We start from the raw sequence: 22,468 nt of genomic DNA, 5'->3' as shown, positions 1-22,468 counted from the left end.
AGTTATGGATGAAGGATGTTGTCATAATTTTTAACACTCCAATGGTGAGGATATCCTGCTGGACATCTTGGCTCCACACCCATCCAAAAATCAGACTCCTCTTTTTGCAGGAAGGCTCACTATGTGTGTTTGTCTCCCCCGTGCAGGTCATAGTGGGTAATGAAAACACAGGTGATCTCGTTTTAAAGGACTTGGGGCCTCCACTAATAGCCCGCTATGTTCGATTCTACCCCATGGCTGACCGAGTCATGAGCGTTTGCCTTAGAGTTGAACTCTATGGCTGTGTCTGGCAAGGTGAGTCTTTGTGTGACATAATACTCTTAGTCATCTTGGTGACTTGGACCCTCAAATAGAAATCTGAGAATGAGAAAGTCAGATTGGGCATTGAAACCAGTCACATTCCAGTTGCTGAGTCTTTAGCGCATACAACATGGTGAAAACTAACACATAATTGGTTGTTGTTGCAAAAAAGCGTTTCTGTTCATCATCTGTGACAGATTTTATTAATCCAAGTCATGGGTTAGCTCATAGTCAATGATGGCATTCATCTGGACTTGTTTAGTAATGGTAAAGAAGATGTTTCACCACTTTCCAAGTGGCTTCCTTATTCCAAATGTGGGTGTTGGGAACATTACTGATAATTTGTTTGGTATGTTCCCAGCATTGGTGTGAACTGAGGAAGCCACTTGGATTAGTAGTAAAATGTCTTTAACATTTTGAAACAAGTCTAGATGAATGTCCCTAACAACTTCTTATGTTATGTTTATAGTCCCAGTTCTGCTCATCATTGTTTTTCCACTCTGAATTTTTTTCTTGTCCTCACAGATGGTCTTCGTTTTTATACCTCTCCGCCTGGAAACATCATGAAGCTTCCTTCGATGCTTGTAAATCTAAATGACTCAACATATGATGGATACACTGTTGGCGGGTAAATACATGTACTAGTATGCCCAGATTCTGAGCTTTTTATTTTACCCAGGCTGGTTTATTCTTAGCTCCAGTATTCAGAAATCCTTGTCAGCCGCAAACAATGCTTGTTAGTGATGCAGGTGATCTTTTTTATCACATAATGGACTAGCACAGCTGAGCTCCTGTTTATTATACCAATACGATGTGTTTCTTAGGAACAATAGCATTTTATGGTATAATAATTTGTAACATGTTCTCTATAAATTTTGCAAGGGTCCCTCTGGCATTAACTTTTGCTTCTCTGCAGTACTGCTTTCTTCTCGGCAGGAGTCCACAATGAATCCTTCAAATGGAAATGCTACATAAATAATACATTTCTGCCCTATCGTTATTCCTTACTGGTGCTCTGTCATCACTTCCTAATATTTTATGACCTAAAGTACTCCCATTTGGGGCTTCTTCATATGTGAGCAGCCTACGTACCACCTGTCACCCAACTAGTGATGGAACCAAGTTAATATTGACTGTTTAATCTGATCCAGTACCACCTTACACCCCGATCCCTATCCCTTCCTCTACTATCTGATAAGTCATACATTGTTACCTTATAAGTAACTTACGTATTGTTATCGCAATTGCTTCTGCCTATTTTTTCTCTAGATCACTCGTGCCCAACCTATGGCCCTTTGGTACTTAAGGTGCCTCAGCAATCAGAAGTAGACATTTTGATTTCTAAAGGGGCTGTAATGACAGTGACCTCCAACGGTTTCATATGTCATACCCCCGGTCTCTGACTCTATCCTACAGCATACCCCTTGTTTCTAAACACTCCTCAGTCTTTGACCATCTCCTGTGACATGTTTACTGTCTCTGACAGTCTTCTGTGGTGTTAAATGTGCAATTATGTGTAGTCCCTTGTTGATATTAGGGGCCGTAGTTGGGGCCCCGCTATACCACCAGTTGACCACTAGTGATCTAAAATGCAAACATGTACAGGCAGGGCATTCAGTCCTAATCATATCTTATTTTATGATAATTCTGTTCTTTCTCTTGCCCTGTAGCCTGCACTATGGAGGTCTGGGGCAGCTGACCGATGGTGTAATTGGGGCGGATGAATTTCTCCAGAACAAGGAGCTAGGTGTCTGGCCTGGATATGACTATGTTGGCTGGAATAATGCAAGCTTCCCAACTGGGTACCTTGAAATGGAGTTTGATTTTGATGCCTTACGAGCTTTTACATATATGAGGGTAAGCACTGCCTTTTTGACATGCTATACTGTATGTGGAATTTGGCTGCTGTAAATATGTTTTCTTACCAGTCAGTTGCTGCACATTCCTGAGAGCCTTCTTGATGAAATAGGAACACACAGGATCGTAGAAAGACAAGAATTCCATCATAACCATAAACTTCTACAAGAAAGAATGCAAACGCAATACTGACCCCAATACTAATTGTAGTAGAATCACAGAATTATATTATAATATATGAGAACATTTGTTGTTATAAACAGCATTGCTAGCATTAAATATCTATGAGCCGAAGATCAGAGGCTCAGATGGGACTTAGCAGTCACTAGCAAAAGTGTGCCTGCTGCAGAATATTACATATTATGTATCTTAGATATCTTATGTATCTTAAGTGTTCCAAATGAAAACATACTGTACATAGGTGACAGGGAGTTTACCTTTAACAGAGCCCCAAAAAAAGCCATGCAGAGGGCAAAGGACTAGCTACTTGTTGTATATAGGCTCCCTGTTGCCTATCTTTTCCCCATTATTGCCTCGTTCTGCACTGTGTCTCTGTGACTGGAGGCGGCCATCTTGATAGAGAAGCAGGCTTTTGCTTCCTCGTGTCAGAGCTGCCCCTAATAACAAGTGATGTGATAACTGATGGAGATATAATCAAGAAGCATCAGGATAGGCGGAGAAAACACAAATACAAAGAACAAATACAACAGAAGCAGGGAAATGTCTGCAGGTTCACAGGTACAGATTCCTCTCCAGCAAGGAGAACAGTGAACAGTGAACAGCACCAAATCTCATGCTGAGACCAGCAATCAGAGGCAGTGGTGCCATAGATGATCTCATACTGCAGGTATACAGCTATTAGGCTAAATACACAGCAGGAAGAATTACAGAAAAAAGGTAACTGTCAACATACAGAGACCATTAGTTAAAGAACTTACACATTTCTATACATATACAATATGGCTTCTTAAGCAAGTCAGAGTACCAAAATGAATATATCAATATATACCCTTCTAGCATAGATCCCCCCTTCCCAAGATTACAAAGTGACACACGAACAGTCCGTGGAACAATATTTATGACAGAATGTATACATCAAATATGAATTAGCGTATATAAGTTACCTGTCAGTCTGTTTGATACAGAAGACCGATGAGGGTCAGGTAAGTGTGCAATCTACTTGTCCTGTTTTCTTGGCTTGTGTTCTAATGCCATAGATGTCATTCTACTCTTACGTAAAAAAAAAAAAAAAGCTGTACGTGTTACCTAACAGCAGCATAGAAAAATCAGGTCTCCTGCCCTTATGGACAGAGCTGTGTGGTGTGGCACAGCTTGCATGTCTTGATTTAAGCTTTAATTTTTTTTTTGGGTGCTCCCTCTCTGTTCCCCCTCAGGTGCATTGTAATAACATGGGGTCACGAGGAGTCCAGATATTCCGCCGCGTGGACTGTTACTTCAAGCGCTCCTTACATACTCCATGGGACCTCCAGCCCGTCAGCCTCTCCCTGGCCCTGGACATCCGGGACCCCAGTGCCCGCACTCTCACCATCCCGCTGTCCAACAGAATGGCACGAATCCTGCGCTGTCACTATTACTTCTCTAGCCAATGGATGCTCTTCAGTGAAATCTCCTTCCTCTCTGGTCAGTATGTTTTTATAACCTCCCAATAAGTTCCATTTTTTGAGATAAAGATGGCATCTTTAAAGGTCAGTCCTTACAAAAGTTATATTTAATTTCTTGGTAGAGAAGGGTGAGATGAATCAGGTGCTGACTTCATCATAGGGCTACCACTGGTGACCTCCTTCTAAAAATGCTGGTTATCTGGCTGTTATGGAAATCCATTGCCCTCTGGAATAAGTATATAAAAAAAGTAAAATCGGCACTCCTTATCTGCATAATTATTCCAGGTCAATGACTCAGTAAGACAGTAAAGTGTAACTAAACCCTAGTTATAAACCCTATACATGCCAAGGGCAGTATTAAAATAGAACTATCTGAGCTTTTTTTCTAAATAATGAAAAAATGTTAAGCTTACTGTAGTTCATGTTTCAAAGCAAGAGTGCTGTGCACAGAGCTTCCATTTTATGTACATGTGGCTCAGTAGATGCATGGTCTCAAACATGAATGCTCATAGGCAGCTGTCACTGACAATCAAAGTGGAGGGGGTCACCACATTGGCTTGTACGGGCCAGCAGGAGCATCTATTCCTAGGGTGACAATGCTGCTTCTGCTTAGGGAGCCACATTGTCATTCTAGCACAGGAAGTGCTAATCAGTCTGAAGCTGGCAGAATCACCAGGTCAAAATAAGTAAGAATAAGGTAATACATACATATATACATTATGTCAAGTATTTATATTTTAAGGTTTTAATACACTTTAGTCATTTGGCTAACAGACAGGCAGCTAGCATTTTCATGGTTTTACCTGGCAAAGAATTTGTAATTCTGAACAGGTAGTTTTGTGATTTGGACACCTTTTGCGCACTGCCCAGCCAGGTGGGTGATACACTTATTCCCTGGTTCAACAATTCAGCTTCCTATGTCACGTCTCTACCATAGGCAAGGAGTGACCTGGGAAGTAGCAGTGCTACCAGTGACCAGGGATGAGCTCAGGTTTGGCCTGAACCCAATCTGAACCTGAGCTCATCCAAACATGGAAGCTTCATGGGAAGAGCTCCTTCAATGTTTGGAGAAGCTTAGGTTCAGATCGGGTTTGGAGAAGCTCATCCCTACTAGGGGCCATGATACAGCATGTTTGTATCATGGTAATATCTGGCCAAGATCTTTTGGTAGATAAAACAGTAGGCTAATATGTATTTTAACTGTGTCGAGAAATAAAAAATAGTAGAGGCCCTCACAGGCCTTTGAGCAGGAGTAAATGTCCACACAGGAGGAGCTTATTGTGTCCAATGTTTTGATGGATCGCACTATTGCAGCATTGACAAAGATGGACCACGATCAAGCAAAACATTGGACAAAATAGTGATGTAATGAGTAATGAGTGTCTTTACTACTTTCTATGTATCTACTATGCTGCAGTGCACCCAAGCAGATACTCCCTGGATTGTGTGCAGTGACTGTCGATGGAATTTTTTTGAACCGTGTATGTAGCTATTTGCTTTAGAGTTCCACTTTAAATGAAAAAGCCATAAACCCATTATAAATTGATCAATTTAAAGCTAAAAACCCTGAAGAGAAGCTCTTTAAATGGACATACCCCATCTTGTTTTGCAACTCCCACACTTTGGTGGATTTTAAAAAACTGTAAGGAAGTATTTTTTAGCTATACTGAAGATCTCTTATAATAGCATTGTTGTTCTGAATCTCACGTGATCCATTGACATGGGTTTTTCATGTACAGATGTCCTGGACTCCTCAGAACCAGAGGAACCAAGCCCTATGCCAGAACCAAGAGAGGCAACCCCCCTACCAGCTGTAACAGGACTGCCTCAGGGCACGAGCCAAAAAATAAAACCAGCCATCACCACAATGGGGAGCTTCAGTGAGAGTGTTCACGGTGAGGATTGTTTATTCCTGTGAAGTTTTAAGTGTATAATAAATATAACATTTTGAGCAGGAAAGGCTTTTATTGAGGAAGATACATACTATGTCTGCTCTGCAATAAAACCTGTTTACCTGCCTAGTCACAATCTTCTGTGCAATACGCTTTGATGCGTATGCACCGCATACCTCAGTGTTGGCATGCCTCGGTGTAAGCAGGAATGAACTCCCATGCACAAGTTTGGGAGTTGTGTAATTCTGGCACAACCAATAAAGATGGTTGAAGATCCCAAATCCAGAAGAATACTGTGTGAAAATGCTGGTGAAGGGATTTCCACTTTAATTATATCTCTTCTTGTTCATTCTTTTGTATTTGCTTTTAGCAATAAAAATCCGCTGTTTGGTATACCAGCTGCGGTACCTCTGTTTTCCAGTCAAATTTCTACATGTTTTCAATAAAGTGTATCTAAAGCCAAAACGTTTTGGATAGAGAAGTGAAAGGTTAGAACCCTCTCAGGTTTTTACTGCTATCTGCATTCCCGGAAAGGAAGGGGGGATTCATCCTCTCAATTTGTTCTGTTGACCATTGTCACCTGATTAGAAAAATGAGGGAAAATCCAAATTTTTGACTTGTCACCTGAACAGAAACAGAGGGGAAATCTTGCCTTGGAGACACTAAGTTTTGTGACAACTGTCGATGAGAGGATTTGCCTCACTTTGGGAAATGAGAGATTTTCTTCACTTAGACCTCATTTACATGGGCGTCAAAAGAGTGGTAAAAACAAGCGGTTGATCTGTGTTTTACTACCGTCCCCCAACCGCACACCTAAAAGTTACCATGGCGGTCACTCGTGTTCATATACATGCTGTGGAAAATATTATACAGCATTTTGTGTTTGGCAAGTAGTGCTGCTTACCAAACGTGACTATTGTAGTCAATGGGACTATTCCACAACCTTTGTACGGTATTATAATGTAAAATTTCCCTTGGGATTAAAAAAAAGCCATTCAGGAGGCAGCAGTATCACCTCCTGAACGCCAGTGAACCGGCTGTCAACTGACCTCTGAAAAGCGATCCACTGCGGAAAGTCAGCCGCCAAGGTAAACAAGGCCTATTGTTATACAGTATGTACAGGACAGGAAGTGAAGGGGAATCTGCCCGGTTGGGCACAGATGTCAAAAAAGACCAACAGGGGTTTAAACCATTCCCTATTCTTTACCAAAAAAGATGACCTTAGATATGTTTTAACCACTAGCGCCAGTAATTGATTGGATGTCATCTATTCTACTTCTAAGCTTTCGTAGAAGAATGGCAGCTGAAATCTGAACAGTTCATATGGGTAACACCTTCACTTGCTTTCTGCTCATCTTTCCTTTTGTACATCTCCCCTCACCAGAAGCTGTCAGCGTTAACCGCATAAACCAGCCAATTGCTAAGGACGACAACAACAACACCTCCATTCTGATTGGCTGCTTGGTGGTCATAATCCTGCTCTTATTGGTGGTCATCATCCTTATCCTGTGGAGGCAACGCTGGAAGAGATTGCTGGGGAAGGTAGGAGATTAGATGGATCACCAGGGGTTAGAAGAACATGGTATAAGGGCTCGTTCACACCATGTCCGTTGAGCTGTGTTAATCTGCATAGATCAATGTAGGTGCAACACAAGGGCAGCTAGAGAACAATTGCTTTCTATGTGTCCTGTTTACATGTGCGGTGTTGTGTATGCATTCTTACACAGTGCAACTCACCGCACAGCAGAATGTCATATTGAGACATTTCAATAAAGTTAAGAACGAAAAGTAAACATTGTAATGCGTTGTAACAGCACATTGTACCGCCTGTATATAACACACACCAGGGGGCATGTTATGCAGAGCATAACCCATCCCGGCTGGTGTGAACAATCCCTACGTCTGGGTGACATGGGAATAGACACCACATGTTAAAAAAACTAGCAATTGTGCATGGGCCCTTGGGCCACTACCCCGATAAACAGAAAACTTGATAATTGCTCCTCTTAATCTTCGTCTCAAGGCTCAGCATCGCCCCTCCGACAGTGACCTCGCTGCCCACCTCTCCCTCCCTTTGGACACCGTGGTCATCAACAACACACAGAACCTCTCACTGGTGTCCCGCCACAGTAACCGCTATGAGCGCATTCTGACTACGGATGGGGAGTACCAGGAACCAAGCCACAGCGCCCTGGCCAAGATGCCCACTTTGTGCTCCAGCTCTGAGGGTACAGGTGAGGAAGACCCTTATGTATCCTGAGCATTGTGTGTATGCATGTGTGTGGAGGGTTTTGTGCATGTCTGTAGGGAGTATTGAAATCCAAACGCATGCAATAAAGATATTTAGAGATGATTTTACTAAATGCATGCCTATATATTTCTGCTCAGGTGGGAAGGAGATTATAATTGGTGTTGTCTTAACCAAGTATTTCATGTTTTCATTCATGTTAGCCCTAATGTTCATGTAGTCATATGCTGTATACTTGTGATGTGCCAGAGTATATGTACTAGAGTATAACACCAGTATGTTTAATTGCCACAGAAGGTATTAAAATTGTGGCTCACTGGCTGCAGGGGAGCTACAAACCCCAGCAATGCCTACTAGAGTCAACTAGGGTACCTCAGTTTGCCTAATTGCAATACAAGCAAGATTATTCCTGCACAAATCTGATTCCTTTAAATTGGGTGACCACATGAAAATTATACAACATACATTGCAAATAACCTTCTCCATCTATCTTCTTCTACCAGCACAGTGGGAAACCATCTAATCTTCTGTGCTAGCTCTCCAATCAGCTGGGAGCATGAGTTTTCCTGATTGCATAGCTATAGGTCTGACTCAGACCTCTGCAGAGAGACCACTGCTTTTCTGTAGAAACAAGGGTCCTTTTCTGCAGCTTGCTGGCAGCACACAGATTTTTCTGATCAGGCTGAGGCTGCTTTATAAAGAAAATATACTGTAAGACTTTGCATACATTTTGATTCACCTGAAATGTTTTTAATTGATTTAAAGCTCAACTCCACAATTTACCCACCTTCCCCATGTATGTTGTTGCCCAGTGCCGTAACCAGTTCCCTGTGGTATCATCAATTATCACCCGAGCCCCTTGCAAGTCCAGGGGGACAGGAGGAAGTTTTGGTGTGCTGCAGACAGGGCTGGATTTCCCACAAGGCTAACCGAGGCCCAGCCTCGGGGCGGCAGGGAGCAGAGGGGCGGCAGGAAGCAGAGGGGCGGCAGGAATCCCTACGCCCGGGACATGCTGTGCTGGGCACCAGGCGGGTAGTTGTTATCTACATTTAGCCCTGGTTTAGGCAAGCAGAGCTAAATGTAGAGCGGGGAAGCCGCTCGTTCGTTTACAATTGACCTCAGCGATGTCGCTGAGATCACTTGTATGCAGCCTGCTCGTTGGTGGGGAGGGGGGCGCATAGAGGAGCGTGGCCTTGGGGCAGCAGACAGCGTAAATCCGGCCATTGCTGCAGAAGCCATTTCCTAAATCAACATGTCCCATGATTTTTTGGGACTCGTGTAGTTTCTGGGCGGCTATGGGCAGTGAATAAGGGGAGTGCTGTGTTATGTGATCACCACCTACAGCCCATAGCTGCCTAACACTATTCTATGCTATTTTATCACATTGCTCCACAATGGTGTTCAATAAAAAAAGACCATGCATTAGCATTTTAGACCCATCTGTTTCAAAGAGTGCAAAGGAATATGTTTGCATGCTGCCAATCTATAACAAGTAGGGCTTGGGAGGTAGGTGTTACTGGGTGGGATTCGATGTTCATTGCAATGCATTCAGTCCCACCGAGCATCAATGTCTGATATCATAAGGACTATAGAAGGGAGTCCGAGGGCTCATTCACACTAGGTGTGGAGACCTGGTTTTCTCTGCACCTGAGCAGCACAGGTCTCTGCAAGCTCACATAGAAAACAGTTGTTTTCTATGTGCTCCATTCATGCCACAATGGAGTAGAAAGGTACAGAAATGAGAAATGCACTTCTTCATATTTCTGCACTGCGACTCCCCATATGCCTGTCCGTTTCAATGCAGTGATATATAGAAATGAGTAAAATGTCACTTTGTGACAGTTCAGAAAAAACAAAGACATAAGAAAAATGGTGTCTTGCATTGTGAAAAAAAGTAAGGCACCGCTCCCCACCGCTCCCCACCGCTCCCCACCGCTCCCCACCGCCGGCACACAGTCAGAAGTAAGGTATTCAGCGGGTATATGCAAAAACATTCTCAAATTTATTTACAAAACTGGACTTCCCCTTTAAACAGACAGATCAGTTGGGTGTTTAAAACACAATAAAGTAAACGTTATCAGTGTACATACAGTATGTGCAAGAGAATGAGTGACTCCTTTATCTCTATCAGACGTTGTGGTATATTGACCTGTTGTGGACTTTGATGTCGGATATTGTCTGTATGTCATAAACATATTAGTCTTTGTGGGAAGACAGTTGTGTTCATGTGTGTATATGTATATAATATTGTGTCCATGGTGTCTGCATGTTTATTGAGGTGTACCCTCTGTACTCTGCATGTGTCTCTCCAGCTCTACTGTTAAACAACCCAGCCTATGAGCTCCTGCTTGCCACCTACAGCCGGCCAATCACAGAACCTGGCGGCCTGCAGGTTAAGCCAATCAACAGCCAGGGTAAGGGGCTGTCACATTGGAGCTGCCCATGATATAAGATGGCAAACTCCATACTGTATATTCAATGTCTTTCTCTGTATCTGCTATTTCACTGACTGAAGAGTTTCTAATGTTGTCACCTCTATGTTTTATACTAGCACATAAATTATTATTATTATGCTATGTCAGCCTTTCTCAACCTTTTTACCCCAGAGAAAGCCTTAAATTAATTTTCAAGTCTTGGAGGACCCCTGCTCAAACAATGGATTGGAGGTCAATGGGTAACATGCCCCTTACATTGGTGGCCAGTTAAAGAATGCCACCTTTCCAGTGGTGGTCAGAATGCCAGCATTAGAGAGAGCTAAAAAGATCATTGGTGTCATGTAGCTGGCTCTGCCAAGTGGCAATGGCCCCATAACTATGAAATGGGAGGCCAATCAGCCCAAGGAACCCCTAGAAAGCTGTGGCGGAACTCTTGGCTTCCATGGAACCCTGGTTGAGAATGGCAGTACTAGCTCATATTTTATAAGCAGACCTTTTCTTCTTTCCAACTTCTTATTACTTAAAGCTCCTGTTGCTATCTTTATATTCTTTAGTTTCTTGACTACAACTCTACCCTTCCTTGCTCCCTCTTACTTGATGCTTTTTTCCCTCTTTCTCCCTAGAAGGGGGGTACAGGGAGCTGGATTCTCCTAAGCTGCCTGCCATTTGCCCTCCTAGTGTCCCCCACTACGCAGAAGCAGATATTGTCACTCTGCAAGGGGTGACAGGGGGTAACACCTATGCCGTACCTGCCCTGACTGCCGACACTCTCACATCCAAAGAATTGCCCCTCAGCAAGTTCCCTCGAGGGCATCTCCTCTTCCGGGAGAAGCTGGGAGAAGGGCAGTTTGGAGAGGTAACTTTTATAGCTACAGATGTTGATGAAATAATGACCAGTGTTTTGTGTCTCTTTCTTTAACTTGTTTCAATGTTTCTAAGTCTCTCTGTCATCCATCTTGTTTAGAATGTTGTTTTGTCATTGTTGTGCTGACACTTTTTTGTCATCAATCCTGTTCTGAATTTCCTTGGATCTCAGATTTCTTATACCTCCCTTCTGTCCTTCTCTGTATCACACAGTTAGACCTTTTACCATAATGTCCCTGTCACCAATTATACCCTGCGCATCTTCACTATCCCATTACTAATCTGTCATCCACTTATCCCAGTCAGCCATTGCATTACAGACATATTGGGGTGCTACACCACTAACTGCCATTTCCCTGTTTGCTCTCTTGTTTTGTCCCCCTTAACTATTCCTTGTACCACAATCCATTATGTTCCTTTGTACCACTCTGCTAATCCATAAATATCTATATGGCCTTTATTTAAAAAGGAAAAACAAAAGGGACAAATACCAAAACCCCCCAAGCAGACAGCCTTCATTGCTCTGGGTATGAGTTGGCACAGGTGGTTTCTGGTGCAGGGACAGAGGAGCTTTCTTCCATGGCTTCGTTAAGGGCTAGTTTTAGGATTTGAAGCGAGGGAGCTCAAAGGGCCATTCTACAAACCAAGTAAAGGGTTGGGTTCTCATTTTGTTTTCTTTTTTGTTTTCCAAACCAAATAAAGTTCCAATTTGATTGGTTGATATAGGTTTGCACACATCACATTGGCTTACTAAATGGCCAGTCCACATGAAAGTGATACAGTATTTTAGTTATAAATGGAAAGATAGGTACTGCGTCAATATCTTTGCTGCAGAAACCACTGTTCCATGTGAACACATCATTTAAGTGACCTCTGCTGAGGAGTCATAGGAGACTTATATTTAAACAAAGCCAGTCAGAGACCAGTTTGATTGAACTGATCCTACCCTTGATCAATGCTCTGGTGTTGGGTCATGTAGCTGCCATTGAAGATCTGGTTTGGGAACATTTCAAAGCTTGTACTCTCCATTTTTTACATTAAGGGTGTTCAATATGGGACATATAATTACCTTAATCTACAGTATGTCTGCTTTAGCTTTTGTGCCGTATGTCTTGTTAGGTGTTCCTGTCACTGTTATATTTCTCTTTAAGAATTCTATATATCTCTCAGTTTTCCCCTCTGTGATACACAATGATATCTCAGATTTACATAGTATTCAGTGTAATGCTACTTTACTTCCAGGTTCACCTGTGTGAAGTGGTCAATCCTCAAGAACTACCTGTTCTGCAGTTTCCCTTCAACATGCGCAAGGGTCGGAGTCTTTTAGTGGCTGTGAAGTTACTAAGAGCAGATGCAAATAAGAATGCCAGGTAAACCTTTTATGTTATGATATTCCAGGGCAGCCTGCATCCAGGGCCTCCCCCAGTGAGAAATCGGCCTCTATCCAGACCTTCTCCACATCCTGACCTTTGTCATGCTGATGTAATTGCACTGTTGTGAAGAATATGAAATAGGATGTAAAGGAGCACTGAGGACTCTGATGTGAAGGGGTGCTCCTAATGGTTTTTTTTCTCTGATGAGAAGGGGGGAACTTTCTTTATTATTTTTATGGCATGGTGCCTTAACATCCATACCAGACCCCCATTTAGACCCCTATCATAAGGGTCTACCTTATGTCTGTTATTGATGGAACGACATGTCATATTTACATTTTAGACAATTTTGCAATTTTGCATTTTTTTCGAAGGGTGCTGTGACTGTAGAAGGGTTGAAAAACGCTGGTTTAGTGTAACTTTATTATGGGTGTAACATAGAACACAGTGTAAAAGGTGGAATTTGGCCTTTCAATCTATGCCGCCTTTATGTAAACAATGTGATACATCAATTGTGACACATTAACACAGATTACAATGTTGCAGGGTTGTAATAGTAAAAACACATGTCACATTTATGATGTGCAGATGGTGATCATCACACATGTACAATGTTCACGTCCCTGGCACTGCTTTCTATGTTTATGTTATACAAAAATCAACAATTAAAAATTCAAAGAACTTAAACAACATCAAATGTGTACAATGTTTTTATAACATTCAGGGATGAAGATGCAAAATAAAAGGTGTTTTACAATGGAGAAAGAATGTATCACAGGAAGCACAGAGCTTCAGGAAATCTAAGCGCCACAAAGTTTGGGGGTCACCAATTATACCCCCACCATTACAGTGGCCATATGTGCTGTTCTTACCCCTTCCCCACCAGCAGCCGTATATACAGATCTCTGACAACCCCCTACCCAAAACAAAATGTAGACTCTTGTATCATCATTGATGGGTATAGTGGAGCCATCTGACCACCTGCACCTTTCTAAGCCTCCTCATTTTGTGGATCATCACACTTATATCACTTATATGAGCTTGTTGGAGTTTCCATTCCAAAACCTATGGCATTAAAATGGAGTTGGACCCAAAACCTACGGCAATAAAATGGAGTTCGACCCACTATGTGGTCCAACAGCCTCCACTGATTTTGGAGTGCATATATGGGAATTTGTGCCCATTTGAGCATTTGTGAGGACATATATCGATGTTGGAGTTCAGCTTTATCCGAAAGGTGTTCAGTTGTGTTAAGGTCAGGGTTCTATGCAGGATACTTAAGCTCCTCCACACCAAACTCATTAAACCATTTCTTTATGGAGCTTGCTTTCTACACACGGGCACAGGCATGCTGAAACAGAAAAGGGCCTTCCCCAACTACTGCCTCAAGGTTGGATGTGCACAATTGCCTAAAATAAATGTTGTAGCTATGACAGTAGCCTTCACTGAAAACACATAAACTCAATAATTTGATGGGTGTCAACATATTATCAGCCATATATAATGCTTTGTGGTTGACCCTGTCCTTTTACCCATAATGTCTCTAATTGTCGGGTTGTCTAATTGTCTGCAGGAGTGATTTCCTGAAGGAATTGAAGATCCTGTCTCGTCTGAGTGACCCACACATCATACGTCTCTTGGGGGCCTGCTTAGATGAGGACCCACTGTGCATGATCACAGAGTACATGGAGAATGGGGACCTCAACCAGTTCCTGAGTTCCCACCAGCTGGCAGAGGAGGACGAGAGCATGGAAGATGGACACAACCCTCCATGTATCAGGTGAAGAAACCCCTTTATTCAGATTGTAGACGGGTATGATGCTTGGCCTTTCATTAGCCATAAAATCTGTGTTTATACAGTATGTTGTTTTAAAGGCATGAGGTGGCAAACCTATTTATGACTGAAGACCAAAGATTTGATTGCCTTAACGGTTAATCTGTCTTTTTCCTTCCCCCAGTTATCCTAGCCTCCTCCATGTGGCCCTCCAGATCTGCTCCGGTATGAAGTATCTCTCTTCCCTGAACTTTGTGCACCGGGATCTGGCCTCTCGAAACTGCCTGGTGGGAGAAAACCTAACCATTAAGATAGCCGACTTTGGAATGAGCCGCAACTTGTATGCTGGAGACTACTACCGGATACAGGGGCGGGCAGTGCTGCCAATCCGGTGGATGGCCTGGGAGTGCATACTCATGGTAAGAGAGCCTGCCTAATTCTTCATCATAACTTACTCCTCTTCTTGTTGTTTAATGGCAGCTGTTTATAAATAGCACCATTTTCATAAACTGGTTTGTGTAAGAGAAGCTTAACTATCATGGCTGAATATGTGAAGGTGTCAGGAGATATTTAAAATGATGGCGGTACTGGGCCTACGCTTTAATGCGGGGAAGGTTATCATCCTTAGATAGAAAGCAAGATCCGCTATTCTGGTCTTTTGGAAGGTCTGCCTCCAGCCAAAATATTTAATTTGAGAGAGCGGTGAGAGGTTGTAGCATCTGTGAAGCATTCTTTCCTGCCCAATGTCCCTGTTGGAGAGATTTCTCCCTGCTTTGTGGGTGGAAAGTTCTCCAATGGGGACACAGACAAAAACAAAAACTCATTTCAGTAGAATGGGGAAGAGTTAGAACTTTTGACAACTTTATTATTGCTGTTTGTGTCTTCCGGTCCTACTCACAGCCACATGCCCCATTTTATGAGGTGAGGGAAAGTGAGGGAAGATCTCCCCAATAGTGTAACTGGTAGAAAGTCACTCGCACTCCAGAAACTTTTGTAGTCAATCTTCTTTATTGACCATCAAAGTGTCACATAACTTTAGCGACTTTTCGAAACAGTCTGGTCTCTTCTTCAGGCAAAAACTTTTGTTTTGTTTTGCCTAAAGAAGAGACCAGATGGTCTTGAAAGGTCGATAAAGTTATGTGACACTTTGATGGTCAATCCTCCCCCAACCACCCCCCCCCCTTTTGGGGTTTTCCAGTCAGGTATGTAATGGGATCTACCATATTCTAAAAATCTCCCCAATGGTGTCACAGGCAGAAAAAAAATGCCTGATCAAAATGTGGACTCTTTGCAAAATTATCCCCAAAAAACCTTTTGACTAGAGTTAAGCGTTAACATTCCGCGACTTTCTGCAGATACTGTTTAATAGAAATATTCTGTATCAAAGGTTTATTTGTAAAATAACAATGTTATACACATGATTAAATAAAATACTTTAATTTACAAACCTTTAAACATGAAAAAAATTAAATTGACAAGAAAATGTTACACAAAATTTCCTGAAGACCATTAAAAGAGGTTCACAACTGTATGTATAATAAAAATTGGCCCCTATATACCTCCTAACTACTCCCCCTCCCATACCTAATACACCCTATATCCCCATACATGACCCCCCATACCTTTCTGCTCCTTAGCACACCTGGTTCTCCTGGCCTTCTAAGACATGGACTCTAGTGGCTGAAAAGAATCATCTCCCTCCCCTCCCCGTCACTTTCTCTCAATTCCTTCATGAATCACCAAATGATATATTTGAGATCTTGTGCTTATTATAACTTGATCCTACTATAATGCCTTAAAGCTGTATTATGCTTCTGAAACCTTTAATAAAATACTGTGTAATGGAAAAATAAAGACAAAATCCCTAATGATTTCCTGACCTTCCACACAGGGAAAATTCACCACAGCCAGCGATGTCTGGGCATTTGGGGTGACGCTGTGGGAGGTTTTGATGTTATGTAAGGAGCAGCCATACGGAGAGCTAAATGACGAAGATGTGATTGAGAATGCCGGCGAAATCTTTCGAGACAGCAAGAAACAGGTAAGTGTGGTTGAGATGTCAACGGTCTTGTTTAAGAAAATGATGCAGATCAGTAAAAGTGTTTTATTTATTGTAACAGTTGGAATCCAATTGGCTATTACTAGAAATTAGTACAGTCATAGTAACTGTTGCCAAAAACCCTTTACAGGATAAGCCACCCACTGCTTTCAGCAAAGGTCTACTAACAGAGCGCTGACCTTAGGCTGACACAAAAGCAGCAGTTAAGGACACAAGCCTAAAGATATGAGAGTAATCTAAAAAATTATTATTATATATTTTTCCAGGAAGAGTAACAAGGATACAGTTAGAAATACAATTATAGTAAATAGTTTTATTTATTTTTGCTCAGTGGCCTTAATTCACCCAGCAAATCCACTAAAATCCTTCTCCGCAGAGTTACTTCCATTCTGGAATGCAGGGCTGATGGGATTATTGTGCCACCTTGTTTGTGGCGGTCACGTCCTGAATATCTTCAGGCTGCCAAATAATTCACAAAAGCAGCACAGGCTTCATAGGAGACTTGTTCATTATTTATTTATTATAAAGAAAGCTGAATATAAACGGGTCATTCCATTAACGGAAAGATACGGGGGGAATTTATCAAAGCATTTGCAACTACTTGAGCCTCCTAGATCATTTTTGTAAATATGCAAATCTGTTTAGCGGCTCCTTTTAACATGTGCGCCCATTTTGACCAGAGCTTGAGCTATTTTCCTGATTGCGCGTGTTTTGAGAAAGTTTGCAACTGTTTACATCTGCGCTTGTCCTGCGGTTGTCTGAAACTGGAGCATCACCTCCCAAAACAATCGCAACTTAAGGGCCGGTGCACATCTAGGCGACACCCCACCGTGCGGCAATCATGCACGATTCCGCATTGATAGCTGCGCGGTCAGGAGTCGCCCAGGTGTGCACCGATCGCGCTGTGGGTGCCATTATTTTCAGATAGTTTCCACCGCGATTCCGCACCTGCTTCCGAACACGTCAGCCGCACGTCGTGTTTTGCAGAAAAAAAAGGTACTTTTACCTGACCTGCTCGTGCACGATTTCCGCGTGGTGGTGTGTCGCTTAGGTGTGCACCGGCCCTGAGAAGTCCTCAAGCAACAGTTAGGCTAGGTTCACACCTAGGCAATTCAGATGCCGAGCTGTTTTCGCGTGGTTGTTGCGCGTTTTCGATCGCGCGATTGTTCATTGTAAACCGCGCGGTTGTCACGTGTTTTTCAATGCATAGAGATGTCTATGGGACCCAAGCCGCGCAACAACCGGCCAAAAATAACTCCTGCACCTTTTCTCGCGACAGGAGATTTTGGCCGCGAGACAAACCGCAAAGGTGTGAGCAGCCTCTATTGACTTCAGTGCATCTGTGTTTTGCACGATATCACTCAAACCGCACGATAAATCGCCTAGGTGTGCACCGGCCCTTAAGCTTTTTGCCTGGAGTTAGGAGTCTTCTTTCCTGCAGTGTATTTAACCTCATTCATGAACAACATTACATTAGCAACATACATCTTGCGCAAATATATCCCATGCGGCCATATGTGAGTTCAAACTCTCGCAATTCCTATGATAAATTCCCCAACAGTATTTAATATATATGACTGAGAACTCTTTTGTGCCATCAGGTAGGATACAGTGAACTTGTATGGTCACTAGGACAGCTTCCCTTCATTGCTGGCATCTGCAGAAACTTCTTCTCATCTTTCATTCACTCCCCTGCCACTCTGGGCTCAAAAAGTGCTTGTCAGCACGACCCATTCAGCTGCTAAGGGATAAATGCACTTTAAAACAAAGTGCAGTCATCCTTTAGCCCCCTTTAAGATGATCCAACTGATCCTTCCATCCAATTTCACAGAGGCATACTTACCGAATTCCAATGGGCCTGGCCTCCATTCTTTAATTCAGAAGTCAGTGGGGATGTACTGCACAGTCATGGCCAGGAGAGGAAGACTTTCCTTGTAGGATGTAAATAAACAATGGAGGCTTGACTCGTTGGAACTCGGTAAGAATACAACCGTGCATGAGCAGGGAGAGATCCATTAGGTCGTCTTAAAGAGGCCAAAAGCATAAGTGCACTTTGCATTGTTGGATGGGAGCAGCTACATCTTCTGGATGGGAAAGAATTCAATTTACTTATTATATGCTGAAAGTTTATGCTGCTTTTTGGTTATCTGTTATGTTGGTTACTTTAGTGTTTAAAAGGATAAGGGCACTCATCTTTCTTGTTTCCCACCACTGATCTAAACGATCCTAGTCTCCCCCTCTGCAAATCAGTACCCACCAAGATCCGACAGGCACGGTTCCACTACTGTTTACATCCAGGGCTGCTTTGCTCCCTCTGCTGGCTGCACCTACACATTACAACCCCATAGACATCTATGGGGCCATCTCCTATCAGGGAGCCGGATGCGGCCAGGACTGGATGTGAATAAACAGTAGAGCAGCAGCCCTTGGATCTTGGTAAGTATAGAGAGAGGGTGGGATTGTTCAGGTCAGGGGACGGGGGCAGAAAGAATAAGTGAACTTTGTCTAAAAGGTCACCATGCATATATATATATATATATATATAGCCAAAACATTATTTTATTTTTTTAGAACTCCTTTTGGGTTTTTATTACTCCCTATGAGATTCACACTCTCTGTTTGACCATTGTCACCAGGACAGAAAGTGATAGGCAATTCAAAATGTAACAGTTGTCACCAGAAGATCTTCTAATGGGGACACTTGTTCCGGTGACAACTGTCTATTTCCAATGTGGTGTCTCCAGCACATTAAGTAAAGATAAAGGGGAGTTCAACTTTATTTTATCTCTTAAAATTCAGTAGTGCACAGAGTTCTTTTGGCATTTGTATTATTATTGAACTAACTTTCTCCAATCCTTTTCCCTTCACTCCAGATCTATTTGTCGCGGCCACCCATCTGTCCTCCATCGCTGTATGAGCTGATGCTGCAGTGCTGGGCCAGGGACTGCAGGGAAAGGCCTTCTTTCCAGGACATGCACGCTTTGCTCACCTCTCACGCCCTCTGCTGTCCCACTGTGGAACTGAAGGAGTAACTGGAGCGCCACACGTTCTGTGGACACCCTTCAACCCTCCATCGTCATCCTTTGTGATCCGGCCTTTAGAAAGCATCTCATCATTTCATCCCGAGCATCAGCCCATGACCCCCCTTTTTTTTTTTTTTTTAGCTATTCCATTTTACTGTACCTCCCCAGTCAAGAACACTGGAGATCGGTTACAGGCAGACAAAACACTATACACTGAAACATGCAATGTGAACACGTCTGGTTCCAGAACACGTCTACACTGGATCTTACATTGACCACGCAGTGACATAACCCCAAGGTCAGGTTAATACATCCGGGCTTATTAAAAGGGCCACTACCAGGAAAAGGTGCGTTGTGTGAACAAGCTGATTTATAGTCACACTTATGTATGGAAAATTGTCACCACGCCTATACAAAACTTGGAATATCTGACCGTTATAAGACTTTGCTGCACGAGAGCAGCCATGTCAGGCAAAGGGGGCACCAAAATATAATTTACTAATCCTAAAGGATTCCTGGACAGGAAGCAAGCTCTGTGTTGGAAATTGCTGTTTCTCACTATAGAATCTTCATTTTTATTATACTTTATGTTCTATTATTCCCCTGAAACATTTACATATCTGTGAATATTTTTGCTTTTCACTTGAATCAGCCTTTTATTTATGTGTAGTGGCCCTTTAATAGCGCCAAACCCAAACAGAGGTTACCCATGGCCGCCAGATTTCCGTTTACTGTAACGAGATCATTGTAAAAGTGATTTCTGATTGGTCGCTATGGGTTACTGCATCATTGTTACATTTTGCATCACCTTAATGAATAAGCCCATACATAACACTCATCCCATGTACACTTTAACAATTATACAACATTCCACATGTTAAAAAAACATTATCAAAACCACTTGGGGCTTTCCGCTCTTTAATCACACTGGCCTTATTATTTACAAAGTGTACGAGAATGGTCATTTGGGTCAAGAAGTAACCCAAACTTTTTAAATTGTAGTGGAAAAAAAAAGCTGACGCATCAGTTTTTCTTAAGCTGGCCATTCACCTTACAGACCAATTGTCTTTGCAACTGGTCTGGACGGTCATGCCCTTGCACAACATGACTGTTATCAGAACTAAAGGATATTGTGCACCTAGATTGTAATGTGTGTGTGGTCAGCTTTAGATGAGTTGAAGTATTGAAAAGGATTGAAATGTGGGTGGGCTCCTTTAGATAGGTCCTCGCTCAGACACTTTATAAACGAAGGCCTTCAATATCACACTTCAGCAGATGCCACAGACAATGCTCAGCCACCTTGGGGCTATAAGATGCTTAGGAACTAGAATTCCCAGCACGCCGGTGCTCATCATAGATTTCTGTCTCTAACTGAACCACTTAATAACTAAGCCTTATACAGAAGCACCTTATTCATACCCACCCGGAGAACAGTCACACCCTCCCCTATCATTCAAGTCTTACTGTCTGTCTGCATGCATCGGCAATCTTTACAAGCTGCTCTATACGTTTCTTGATGATGTGGAATCAATTTGATGTTGGGACAGAGGAATTCTTACAAGAAATGCGTTGGATTTCCAGCCAAGGAACATTTATGCCAGGAATTTCAAATATGAGTGGCATCCTCCAGAAGACATCTCCACTGCGATCCCACGTACTGGACTCCCAATTCCGCAGTGGCGTGATGCGGCAACTGCCCTTTCCGCTATCACCAAAACCTGGGCCTACTTGCTGCTTGAGGAATGCATCGGGCAGATGCCCTGAGATAACACTCCACTATGACTGTGTACATAGTTGCTCATTTGGTCTCCCGTAAGAACTTCACTTTAGACTTGTAATATTTAATTTCTGGTGATTAGAGAATCCTTACAAGGAGGGTCATAGCTACCCCCAGATCTTCATTGGGATCATTTCCTTCTACGAGCCATTGCTACTTTCCTCTTTTTGTCCTTCATTGTGTCAAAAGATTCCTGATTAAAGATCCATTTGTAGAGCATTGTAAAAATTAGAGCACCACACTGATTAATTCAGTCCACTGTAGGTTCTTTATTAGATGCAATGTTGCTGTCCACCTAATAAAGAACCTTTAGTGGACTCAATCAACCAGTGTGGCCCTCTCATTTTTCCAATGCTCTACAACGTTTCTGGGAACTCCTTGGGATACCCTTGTGGATAGAGAGCTACCGCCAAGATTCAGGAATTGTACCACCATCCATTTATCCATATCTACTCAAGGGGTCCACAGCTCCTACAATACAGTATACCTTTATCTGCTGATTAAAGTTCCATGTCTCACTAGCAATTCAGATCCCAGCAAAGAGTTGCCAGTGACTAAATTGCTAAGATTTCATTGAACTCCTCCTATGGCATTGCTCCCTCACTGGTGAGATGCTTCTTAGTCCCTTGTTAGCCATCAAGATTTCGTAGGGCCAGTCAGGTAGAGACACCTATTCGATAAATTGGTGTACTTTGGTGTTTCAGTAGCTGACAAGGTGTCACCAGCAGCTGAATCTCCAGTGTGACATCAACCAATGGGTTTTAGACTTTAGTCTTCTTAGAAAGGCAAGCATGTCCAGCAGTATGTCCTGAACGGCAGGTTCAATCCTATGCATTGGCACTGGCTTTCTTGACGTTAGTACCAACATGCTGTATATCTTCTCAAAGTGTAATGTGCAAGGCCTTGTCCTTCCTCCCTTTTGTTGTATCCATCACTCTGTGACCTTCAGGTGCTAACGGTGGGAACAAAATAGAAGACATCTGCAGTCTTCACCACTCTGCAAGAAGCCATTGAAGCTGATACACAAATCTAGCAGTGGTAGCTGTGGGGGCTTCTGGGATGTCTCTCAAGATCTTGGTTTTGTATATATTCAAGTTGCTCCCATAGAAGGAGGCGATCTAAAGAGGAAGTCCTTCCTAACCTGGATCTGTGTGTCTGTCAGGGTTTAGGAGATATTCAGAAATGAAATCCTTTTATCCTCTATGATCTTTTAACAAATACCAGAACTGAATTGTGAACCTCCT

At 42.7% G+C, this 22,468-nt stretch overlaps 1 protein-coding gene across 1 annotated transcript in view; it reads left to right on the top strand.

Annotated features, from left to right (window-relative positions):
* DDR1 (discoidin domain receptor tyrosine kinase 1) overlaps nt 1-19,786 on the top strand; it is a 41,520-nt gene extending 21,734 nt beyond the window's left edge. Inside the window, exons 6-19 of the mRNA XM_018560625.1 lie at nt 147-294; nt 826-928; nt 1,971-2,157; nt 3,552-3,798; nt 5,519-5,674; nt 7,056-7,213; nt 7,695-7,905; nt 10,232-10,333; nt 10,978-11,210; nt 12,461-12,588; nt 14,165-14,371; nt 14,550-14,784; nt 16,257-16,406; nt 19,298-19,786. Of these exons, the coding sequence (XP_018416127.1) occupies nt 147-294; nt 826-928; nt 1,971-2,157; nt 3,552-3,798; nt 5,519-5,674; nt 7,056-7,213; nt 7,695-7,905; nt 10,232-10,333; nt 10,978-11,210; nt 12,461-12,588; nt 14,165-14,371; nt 14,550-14,784; nt 16,257-16,406; nt 19,298-19,456 (2,424 nt within the window). The 3' untranslated portion in view covers nt 19,457-19,786. The remainder of the gene's footprint in view (nt 1-146; nt 295-825; nt 929-1,970; nt 2,158-3,551; nt 3,799-5,518; nt 5,675-7,055; nt 7,214-7,694; nt 7,906-10,231; nt 10,334-10,977; nt 11,211-12,460; nt 12,589-14,164; nt 14,372-14,549; nt 14,785-16,256; nt 16,407-19,297) is intronic.
* Nucleotides 19,787-22,468: the final 2,682 nt, after the last annotated feature.

The sequence above is a fragment of the Nanorana parkeri genome, unplaced genomic scaffold, assembly GCF_000935625.1.
Source record: "Nanorana parkeri isolate BGI_ZX_2015 unplaced genomic scaffold, ASM93562v1 scaffold470, whole genome shotgun sequence".
NCBI lineage: Eukaryota > Metazoa > Chordata > Amphibia > Anura > Dicroglossidae > Nanorana > Nanorana parkeri.
Note: the sequence above shows the minus strand (reverse complement) of the source record. Positions and strands in the feature narration are given on the sequence as shown.